General features: G+C 38.1%; 2 protein-coding genes across 17 annotated transcripts in view; one reads left to right on the top strand and one right to left on the bottom strand.

Annotated features, from left to right (window-relative positions):
• Positions 1-4,587: 4,587 nt before the first annotated feature.
• The window catches only part of LRRFIP2 (LRR binding FLII interacting protein 2), a 56,006-nt gene continuing 48,996 nt past the window's right edge, over positions 4,588-11,597 (bottom strand). For all 16 annotated transcript variants that reach the window (XM_065627502.1, XM_065627496.1, XM_065627501.1 and 13 more), the window contains 6 exons: positions 11,425-11,557; positions 9,991-10,040; positions 8,643-8,763; positions 7,480-7,559; positions 6,212-6,316; positions 4,588-5,453 (listed from right to left, as the gene is read on the bottom strand). In XM_065627502.1, the coding sequence (XP_065483574.1) occupies positions 5,343-5,453; positions 6,212-6,316; positions 7,480-7,559; positions 8,643-8,763; positions 9,991-10,040; positions 11,425-11,557 (600 nt within the window). In that variant the 3' untranslated portion in view covers positions 4,588-5,342. The remainder of the gene's footprint in view (positions 5,454-6,211; positions 6,317-7,479; positions 7,560-8,642; positions 8,764-9,990; positions 10,041-11,424; positions 11,558-11,597) is intronic.
• Positions 7,197-11,597, top strand: part of GOLGA4 (golgin A4) — a 213,595-nt gene continuing 209,194 nt past the window's right edge. The window contains exon 1 of the mRNA XM_065627491.1: positions 7,197-7,200. The gene's annotated coding sequence lies outside the window, so the exon portion shown is untranslated. The remainder of the gene's footprint in view (positions 7,201-11,597) is intronic.

Raw genomic sequence — 11,597 nt, 5'->3', positions numbered from 1 at the left:
AATCTCAGAAACCAGAAGCCTCCCTGGTAGACAGAAGTAAAGGTCCAGGTCAAACACGGGAAGGTGGGATCCCACCACATAACAAATCCCGTGACCTTTCTGGCCCACCATCTAACTACAGTAATTTCCGAGCAACTTCTGAAGACGGGAGTCCACACAAGGCTGACACACTTGTCTAAGGGAGGGACAGTGCAAACCATACTGTTGTAGCTATATTCAGCTACACATTTACATGTCTCACAATTATGAGAAAACTGAACTCTATGTAAATCAGGTTTCACAGACTGTCCATTAAAAGAAGAGCACTTATAGAAGCAGGAGAAGCAAAAAAGGGGGTGCATTAATGACTAGAACCAGGGGAAACCCAACAAGACCTCTGCTGTGTAGCTAATTGACTTGTCAGGAATCACTGAAGTTCAGAGAGAGACCTCAGGATTATCTGAAGCCAATTCTGACAGCCCCCATTACTGGAAGACAAAGACAGGGTTCAAAATACCTCAGGAGGTGCCTGCACTTGCTGTGATTGAAGCAGTGTTTGTAAATAAAAGATCTGAAACTTCAGATGTTTAAACGCAGAAAAGCATCTTGGGCTTCTCTCACTTTGAGCTTCTCCTCCTGCAAAGCTCTGTTGTTGGCTTGGATGCTCTTCAGTTGTACAGGCCTGCTGGCTGCAGGAGAACCATCTGTCTTTTCACATGGGAAATTAAGAAGAACGAGCGCAGGACAAGCTGTGACACAGGGAACCAAAGCATCTTACTTGACCCGTTGGCAGTCTTAGACAAGGGCTCATAGGCTTTCCACAGCCCTGTCTGTTTCTTGTTTCTCTCCTTTATTCATTCTTTCAAATTGGCCTGACTCCTTCTGGACGGCTTTCACAAGGACTTGGCCATCTCCTACCTGCACAGAGCCCACACCGTCCCTTGCCCCTCCAACAGCCAACAACCACCATGGCTCACGTCACCCCCTCAGTCGCTGCCACAGGGCGCCTCACCCCTTCACCTGCGAGACTGTGTGCGGGGGGTTGTATTGTTGGTGTTTCTCAACCGGACTCACCTCACCTGCGTAGCTTTTGGGGGCGAGGGGGTCAATCTACAGCTTGCAGCTAACAGACTCCTGGTTGTCAGCGAGAAGCATGGGGTGAAGATCTCCTTCTGGTGCACAAGATGGAGATTCAGTCTTGGTGGAGTTTGGTGTGAAAAACCGTGAGCGCATCAGGCACCCCAGAGGCTGCTTTTTGACCTGCAACACCCCACAAAAGACAAATCAGGAAGATCTAGTTTCTCTTTAGCTTTTTGGTGCTGCTCTCTGTCCCCTAACAAACTCCCACCAAACCTTTCCACTAGGCCCCAATAACCCCCCATGGAACAAACAAAACCCTTCCAAGCTTGAGGGAAGAATGAACTGTGCTGGGTGCGAAAAACCACACCCTCACCAAAAATATTGTCATTATGCCCTGTTACAATTATCCTTATGCCCAATCACTACTAACTTTGCGCCTTTTTGTGGGCAGCAATTGGGCATAACCCTGCATTCAAGAAGCCCTAAAAGCCACCTCTGTCCCCTTGCAAGCAAGTTTCTCTATGATTAGCCAATTAATACAATTAAATTCAACTTACTTTTTTTTCCTCAACCAAACCTCAGTTAGTCTGACTGAAAATAGCCTTCCCTATAAGCTTTCTGTAATTATGGCTAATGCTTGTTTTCCATTTGGCCAACAAGCAATTTGTGGTCTCCAGCAACGGTGGAAAGGTCTTGCCTGTCACAGATACACTGGTTCCAATTAAATGGACTGTGCTTTGATTCAAATAAGAACTTTCTCCATTGCTATCAGTCGCTGTTACTTACACTTTTTTTAAGCCTATACTTGCATCAAAATAACCTTTTGTCTTTTCCCCCCCTTTTTTTTTTTTCTGTCTTCTCTCCTTACTACTGCTTTTCATGGTACCTCCCAGGTCATCCCAGTGATCTCAAAAACACTTTGAGATATTTATCTAGATAATTCTTTGTCTGTAAATGTCTAATTCTGGTCCATACCTACTTGCAAAAGCAGCAATTGGATGCTTTTCTTGAGCCAGTGAACAACCCCTAAGTCCAGGCCTCACTGAAGGGATGACAGAGGTTAATGCGGGATCTCTGGAGGGTGCAGTCAGGCCACATGATGCTGAAATGGAACACGACAGTGGTCTGGTTGAAGTGGCTGATGTTCAGGACACAGTGATGTCTGCGAGGCGGCTGCATTAGACTCTTGTGTCCTGAGACAGCACCTCATCAGTAAGTCTCATTTTTCCTGAGGTCATGCAATGCTACCTATTTATTTCATGGCATGTCCCTGAAACTGAGGACTTTTCTGATCTCTTTGGGCTTTAGTGAGATCATACTGGTCTAAATCTCTATTTAGAGGTCCCCCTTTTGTGGAGAATAGAAATATGAACTCCAGACATCACCCTAGTAAAGGTAAACACAATGTAATGTTTTATAGCTCTACAGAGTTGTTAGGAGAGATGAAAGACTTTTGAAACACTTTCCTCCGTCTCCCCCAGTATTACAGAAAAATGATAATGAAAAAAACAAAACGGTCTTTCTGGAAAGCTTTGGGAAACACTCTGCATTTCCAGTGTTAAAGCAGAACACGTGAATCGGGCATCCCATCTGCTGTGCGTGTTTTGCCTCAGTGATACAACAGAACACACTTGGTTTTTGTTTTCATGCTGCAGAAAGACACCACAGAACACATTGACAGAGAAATGGAGAATGATGACATCAGAAAGGAAACTGACTACTGCCTGCACCCCTAGAAGAATAATTATTGATTTGACCAGTGTATTTACTCTTCAGAAGGAAATCAGTCATCATGCACATGCAAGTAAACAAGCATTTTGCTTTGAGACTTTTTTTATTCCACCAACTAAATATGATTGCTTAGACTGCTGAGGTGGGGGGGGAAAAAATAAAAAGTTGAAAAGGTGGCCAATAAGCCTGCTGTGCTGCTAAGTGAGCTTTTAGAAAAGTTTGTTAAATGTCAAGGGCCAAACTTTGAACACGCAGTTACTAAGCAGCATGAGTTGTACTGAAGGATCATTTTTAAAACTTCAGTGTACCTTGTTAGTAGACAGACTTTTTATACATTCTAAGTAGTTTGCAACATTAACTTGCATAGTGGCTAATAGCACCATAGAAATCACAGCTTGAAAAACAAAGTCACTAATTTTCAAACAAATGTCAGATACAATATAGCCATTAGAAAAAATTTTGTTGAGTTGCACAATTCTGAAACAGTTTTATAAGGAAAAGTTAATAATAGGACTGGTTTGATAATACTGTTGGGTTTATTTACTGATTTTGCTTTTTATTTTTGTTTCTGACCAACCTATATGAAAGGAATTTACAAGAATCAAGTGAAACATTATTCTTACTTCTGGTAAGAGTTTTTTGGAAAAAAAGTGAAAGATTTGAAATTAATTCCTCCTAGGACTGTTCCCCCTTAGTTCTTTTAAATGCCTTAAAGAGTCATAATGGATTACATAATCCAGTATCATACAGTTAGTCTACCTGTTGGGAATCTCATGTTCTGGGTATTTTGTTGAATTTGTTTTGATTTTCTCGTAGCAAGAAATGGAGAAGCTCTACAACCGAAGTGGCTACACTACCAGAACTCTGCAAACAACAACTTTTAAAAAATTACTAAAAAAATCTTAATCTTTAGAAAGGATGTATGATGCTTTACCTGTGCTCCAGAAGAAATTTTGCAGTAGGCTGGTACTTGAATTAGTAACTCCTTATCTGACTATCACAGTTTAATATTGTAATTACAGTTTTCTCTGTGCCATAAAATGTCCAGGTTCAATGGGGTGGTTTAGAGGAAATTAATTAGAAGATGTGCTCCACACCATATGCCAAATAAGATTTCAGCAGAGTTTTGTATGTGTGAACACTCAAAACCCCCAAAATATCCCTTTATCTTCAGAATACACACCATTAAAACCAACTAATCAAGACCTCGACAGTATCTTCTGAAAAAGTACACACAGGAACAATTGCAACAGGAAAGCATCTGCTACAGGTCCAAAAGGCTGATTCCTCTCAGGCCAAACGTTGGGCTCCTGCTGGCCTCAAGTTAAGTCCAACACAGGGGTGATACCACTTCAAATACTTCAGAATTGCCAATACAGGTGCTACTACTTTCCCACTTGTGATGTGGCAGCTTGAAAAGAGTGGAAGTTCTTACTAGCATTCACTGTCCATAGAGACTAGGCTACAGACAAAAATCCCACCGTTCCAGAAAACACCTTCTTCCCTGCAGTGCCCCCATCCTCCACAGCAGTACTGCCCAGAAGTACCAGCCCAGGCTACGAAGTCAGAAAAAACCCAAAAAAACAAACCAAACCAACCAACCACAACAAACTCACTATTTCAAAGCCAAAGAGATATTTTTTCAAGAATATGAAGATCAGAGTTAACTACTCTGCAAAGGTTTTCCTCTGTCCTGTTGGCATCTCAGTATTTAAAAGAAAACACAAAACATCTGGTTTCAGTCAGTCAAGTGTCCATTTAATAAATTCCTTAGCCACATTTCCCACCCCTTCCTCCCACCCTAAAATTTCAATTCACACATAAGCAGCAGATGACATAATTTGATGGTGTACAACAGAAGTTTTTAAATCTGCACTCTTAATACTAAGAGTATCAGGACTAGTATTTGACAAAATTACCTAGGAACTCATATGTGCTCATGCAAAAAAGCAGATTTTTATATACAGTCCCTATTATTTTCTTATAAATTTAAATATTTTACAAAAATGCACTTTCAAAATGTATAAAGTTTAGTGAATACCCCAAATGTATCTTAAAATAAAATGTTATCTGATTTCAAAGGTCATTTCAACAATGAAGTCTAGAATTGCACCAGATAAAAGGCACTTGTGCTGTGTGATGTCTTGAGCAAATATGTTAGTATATAATACAGTAAAACAGTGTCGTCTTGAATTCATGCAGCTGTCTCCAAGCATCAAGCATCATTAAAGCAGCCCAAAGAGATCATGAGTAAACTTGATTCCACAGTTGTAAAAACATTTTCTATCCCTAAGTTGAACATACAGCGTTGTGCTCCAGCTCTGACTCTAGAATCAAACGCTACAGAAAGATTGCTGTCATTCACGTGGGAATTCAAACTACATTTCATTCTCTCATAAGTTACAAAAACAAGTATGCCATTTAATTATGGAACTAAACCACCAACAAACAGCTCAGTGTTCAAATAGTTTGTGCCAATGAAAGTCTGTATTCAAAAACAAGCTAGGGGCTAGTTATTCAAGGAGCAGTGCATCATATTTTCGATTTCCACCTCACTGCTGAGATAAAAGCGCAGTCCTATTTGCCTTCATCTTCTCCAGCCTTTTCATTAAGTGGCTATTGGTCATCTCCATCTCTTCTATCTTATCCAGTGCTGTTCTTAACTACAAAATAAAAGCAAAAGTTATGATCACTTTAATTGGACTTCCTACTGTTCTCAAACTTTGACAGAGGAAATTAAATCCGGAATACAAGTATTACATGCTTTGTAAGAGTGCCCCATAAATAAAGACACAACACTTTCATGATTGCAGTCAGATGAAGTGGAAGTCAACTATTAAAAAGATAATTAGGAAGCAACTGAAACATGAAACATGTATTCCTTCCGAAAGATGTAGGTGCTGGCAACTTCCTATTACACAATATTAAAAGGTGCAGTCCTCTCCACAATGGTTGCTTGCTGATGGATATATATATATATTCCCGTGGGTAGCAAACATGCCAGTCATGCAGCAGGTCTTAAGCAAGCATGACCAACAGCTCAGTTAAATACAGCTTCTTCCCAGCTCCCTGTGAGGTGTATGCTGGAAACTTCTCAGGCTGGCCCTTGACACAGAGTGTTTGGCTCCCCACTAATTTTTACAGAAGGATTAGTTTTAAATAGTACAAATTATCACATTTAGAAGAATATATAATTTTAGATACTTCCTTTCAAGGAAGTACTGCATTGAACTGTAATTACTATTACTTTTATTTGCTACACTTGTCTGCTCAATGCAACACTGATAGACTTGGAGGCCTCCTCAAAAAAACACTTACAAGCTGTAACCAAAGATTACAAAAAACAGAGCTTGGACGCAAAAGACGGAGCAGTCCAAGACGGAAAGGAGCATGGAACTGAAGAGGAAATAAAATTAATTACCTCTCGCTGAAGCTTCCTCTTTTCAGCTTTGAGTTCATCTTCTACTTTTTCTGCATTTTCTGCTGCATTTTTATACCTTGCAACCTGTCCCTCAAGTCGTCCAATCTGCAAACCCAAACAAGACAAAATATTACTCAGGTGTTCTAGCCTGAGCTCACCTGCCACCAACTGTTCTTCTCTTTCTGAAAAGTCACCATGACACAAGGCATCCTGCAAATTATCTATAGTGACTCCCTCTGGAAAAAGAAGGTTTAACTGTGTTAGTAGCAGCCATCTTTACAAAGAGTGTTTAAAAGAAATAATAAAACTTTAAAATAAGTTGTGTGTAGAAATTTGGAATACTCTTGACTGCCTGTCCCTCCCTGGCAAGGTTCATAGGAAATGGTAGAGAATGGAACATAACACAGGACACAGCTGAAAGATACAGAAGGTTAAGAACTAAGCAAAGAGCTGGAAAAAAATTACAAAAAAAAAAAAATCAGGAATTGGGGAACACATGGGATCAAAAAAACCCAACAACCTGGAAAGTTGATAAGCAAAGACCATATGAAAATGTGCAAAGCAAAAAGGAGACTGTAACTGTTATGAGGACGTGATGCAAGAGGTCTTGAACTCAAACACAGAGTTCAGCAATAAAAAGGGGGCTTGAGACAAAACCTGTTTGCAATCTGCAGGTGTTAAAGCCCACTCACTGGACTATTACATCTATAGGCCTCCCTGCTACCCCAAATCCATAGGGTGGGCTAGTAGCCTGTTGCTGTAAAAAAGATACCAACTATGCATCTCTGATTCAAACTACAATCTTTTACGTAATTTTTAGGTGATCTACAGACATACTGAGCTGTAATACCACGTTACTGATTTGTAGTCACAAAGTGTGTGTAAATCAGTGTGAGAAACATCTACAAAAACAAACTCTTGAATTTCAGGGAGTAAATGATGTACCTTCCACAGTCTACATGACTTTCTTACAAGTAATTAAGCTACAAAAACTGATTTTCTTGAACATATTCTGCTGTGCATTCACAACGTAGTAAATTAACTCCATATTAACTCCATATTATTTTCTCTTATGGTTAGACTATGCATAGGTATTGAATTGTACAATAGATGAAAAAAATACGAACGTAGTGTCATTCTGTGCAAACTAAAAAACAGACAGGAAATCAAATTATTAAATAAGTTTTCACAGTTTTTGTTGAAAAAAAGTATTGTAAAAGTGCGCAGAGCCAGTGTAATGATAACAATAAATACGAAGAAAGACTCACATTTTGTTCCAAGGTAGTTATATCTTGTTCAGCTTTCGAAAGCTTAAATTTGTATTCGCTAATTTGTCTGTTGGCATCTCCTAGACAAAAATTGAGATGAACATATTACTCAAAGCAACTTTCTAAACTGGCAGTTTCCCTTTTAATTAAAATTCATTAGAAAGACCATTTTATTGAGAAGCCCATATAAAGGCTTACAAAGACGTAAATGTTATTTCAAAAGTCTTTCTGGAGAGTATGAAAGGAAATAATTTTCCTGTTTGTTAGAGAAGGTCTCCCTAACATGTTGTTTAGAGAATACAGCTACTGTCTCTGTAAGAGCATGCATTAAATCTCAGATGTATAAATGAGATATACACTTTTTAAGACACACATTTATATCAAACTCACCTCTCAAAAAAGAGAATCAACACAATAACCAACACACACTGCAAAAATGGGTCAAATCACCATAGACACAATACCAGAAGCATTTAGCATTGACATCTGTAATAACATTTGAAAGATAAAGAGTACAAGGCTCGAACCTGCCTGACAAACCAAGGAGTTTGGCAAATTATTTTTGTGTTATATTTTAGCTCTGACGTTGCCAGTGGTCTGTTCATGTTCATTGCCACAAGCATACGAAATGACAATGTGTCAAACAAGTTTTCAGCTGACAAAATAGCCTGCCTGAAATAGAAAGTAGCTTAGTGCTTCTGTGAAGCAACACTGAATATTGTATTAAAATTTAATAATTTTTCATGTTTTGCTTCAGAGAATAACAGTCTTGTAGATTAAGTTTCTGTATCAAAGAGTCAACAAACTGTAAAAAAAATCAAGTAGAATACATTAACAAAATATCTCAAGCTGAAATTCTATCATCTAAAAATTGGAATTGTTCAAGTAGCGGCACCCGTTCTAGGCAAGGTCATCAACTGAAAAATAACTTCCCGGAATGTTATTTTTTGACACTGAAAGAGGCAGATTTTTAAGCTATTCTGCAGCCAGAAGTCTCCTGCAGGGAGCTATACCAACAAAAAACTAGCTGCTCAATTATACATTCATTCACAATACTACTACTACTATACACCAATATAGGAAAAAAATATAGGAAAAGTAGCTGCAAGAGTCTGCTTCGTCTTGCCAGCAAGAATACCTTTGAATGGCAACCATATACCTACTCTGCATTTCGATTAGCTGCAAGTCAGAACCATTCTCTAAGCCTATGATATCTGTATTCATGCCATCACTTTTAGAGTATTTCTGTCGCTCTTCTTCCAACTGCATCTTCAGTTTTCTAACCTGAAAAAAAAAAGTATTTTTTGTGAAAAGGAGACTCCTAGAAGGTTCAGCACTTGTCTGTCTGAACATTCAACAGGGAAAAAGGCAGAGCAGTCCCCAGGTGCCGCTAGCTGTGGCAGTTCTGTACAGGGGATCGACAGAGCCAGCCAGTGTACCTTTTAGACTCTAAACACTTATGAAGGTAATTAACAATATCCTGGTGAGCTTACAGAAAGAATAATTCACAGCTTTTTTGGTATCCTCTCTTTTACTCCACCTGAAAGTAAGGTCCTAGGCAAGTCTGTGGTGCACAGTAGTCTTAAACGGTTCAATTTCATGCTACAGCAGCTGTCTCAGGATTTTTCCAGTAGTCAGGGGACACAGATTCCCCAGCTATGTCCTCTGTGTCTGCAGTTTATGAAAGAAGTGGGAGCTACTTTTTTGACTCTTATCAAAATATTGTCCTACAGATGAGCAGTACAAGAGTTATACTTGCAAAACTCCCATTCATGATATAAATCAAATATTTTAACAGTGGTTTCTACAGTTATATGGTGACAAATATACATATACATGTTTATACACATATATATAACAACCTTGATTCAATACTGTAATTTATTTGCATTCTAAACCAGGTATCTATAGTAAAATTAAGGTATATTCACAGCAAAGTCAGATATAGACAACATGACTTCTAGATTTGTAACATGTTCAACTAGAAACAAAAAAACCTATTATTAGCAATTGTTCAATGGCTATGTTTTCTTGAGTCCTCTCTTCTCAATACTGAACTGTATTAAAATACAACTACTTTGATAATATTAATTTTCTATTTCAGTGGCTGAATTGATAAAAGAAATAGCACCACTTAGCACTTGGGAAGCTCATGAGAAAGTCATTTCACCGACTTTAGTATTTCCACATAAGACAAAATAAAAGAAAGAACAACTATAAGTTCATGCACTAATAGTAGAGTCAGCAGCAAGTTAGATTTCAGCTAACCAGTTAGTGAAATGAGGGTTCTTCACCATCTAAGATCGAAGTCACATGGATAAGGACATTAGTGAGAGGAGCTGATAATTTGTGGTAGCCAGCGAGGTAAGAAGTTGAGTATTTTATTTTGCTTTAGTGCTTAAGCATTTGATTAAGCACCTTAGGTGCTTACTATTTCTTTATTGCTAATACATTAACAGTCTGCAAAAGGATACAGAAAGTTCTGTTTCTGGAAAGAATAGCTTATTTTACCTGGGACAACAATTCCTCCTTTTCTCCAGCCAGTTTTCGTAGCCGGACATCTAAAACCAAAGAATCCAATTGAAAACCTGAGAAATGTGTAACTAAGAACATATTTGTCATATTTTGTTCATTTTCAAATGCTCTTCACAATTAAAGCTAATAGCACTGGGAGCATAACAATTTGGTATCTCACTAATAACAACATACCAGTTAATAGCAGGAAAAATGGGAAATTTTTTCATTCACACTATTTTAGTACAACAAATTTAAAAGCAAGACCTCTGAGTTTAGTAATTCTTCAAAGTAAATTAACAACTGAGTGTGGTTTTTTTTTAAAATAATTATAAAACACAGTTTTGTTCCAATATCTACAACGGCCATTTCCAACAAAGTTTTCTTCTCACTGTACACTCTTTTCCCTTCTTATTCTTAAAGACTGTTGTGTCTTCCGGGAAGGCACTAAGCTTCCCCATATGTTCAGAAAGTTTGTAGAAAGTGTTCTCAAACCATAAGAAAAGTACTTGGGAAAGGACCTACAGGAATGTTGCCCTATCTCTAACCAGTCAGAACACCGGTAATGGCTACAAAAGCCTGTCAAGCAACACCATGCTAAGATTAGAACAGCTCCCTTGGAAATTGTAACTTTGACAGGAACAAAGCACAAAGACATCTGCATTTCAGTATGATGAGGCCACAGCAGAAACATGTATCAAAATCTTATCTCTATCAAAACAAAAATATGTACAAATACAATGCAAGTCTATAGAGATATTTCTTTGCATGTTAACTGAGTTTTACAGCGGATTGACTACACATACAGTAACTTGTTCAATCTAAAGATAAAAGCAAATTAAAATACCCCCCACCCCCAAATCTCTATCTTTCTGTTGTCTGTGTCATTTTTCGAATGTTTTTAAAACTTTGGGGTTTTTTTCCCTTCATGATTGTGATGAAAGACTGTACTTGCTTTACACTAATAAAGCAGAAGTATTTCAAGGAAGGGGAAAGAACATACAATACATTGTTTTCTGTAATGGAAATTCTTTCATTGATTATACATACTTTTAAAGATTTTTTTTTTTTTTAATGAAACACAATGAAAAACATGCTATTCCAAAAGACTACTCTTTTAGGCAAGATATTTTCTGACAGCAGTAAAAGAGAAAGTGGACCAAGAGATGTAATCAGTTACAAACATCCAAGCATATACTATTTTTTTTTTACTCAAAAGATACATCGGTCTTTTTACTCAGCATAACCCCCCTCCCAAGCAGCCAACCAAAACAAACAAAAAACACCAACCCCACAATCTTGAAAGTTGCATAAACATGTACTCCAGAAGCATCACAGGTATCTTTTTGTGTCTGTAAATCACAACCAACTGTAAACAGGAGGGAAACAAAGACGACAAATACTCTATAAAGTGTATTAGGATATTTTTACCTAGTGGTCCTTCTCCTGCAGATTCCAAGACTTGTGCAGCTTCCTGTGATACAACTGTTATTGCACCAACCACTGATTCATGGTTTACATCACCATTTGGTGTGCCATCTGGAATTATAACTAATCCATGTTTCTAAAAATACAAAAAAGAAAAAACCTCATACAAGAGCAGT

Source organism: Caloenas nicobarica, chromosome 2, assembly GCF_036013445.1.
Source record: "Caloenas nicobarica isolate bCalNic1 chromosome 2, bCalNic1.hap1, whole genome shotgun sequence".
Taxonomy (NCBI): domain Eukaryota; kingdom Metazoa; phylum Chordata; class Aves; order Columbiformes; family Columbidae; genus Caloenas; species Caloenas nicobarica.
Note: the sequence above shows the minus strand (reverse complement) of the source record. Positions and strands in the feature narration are given on the sequence as shown.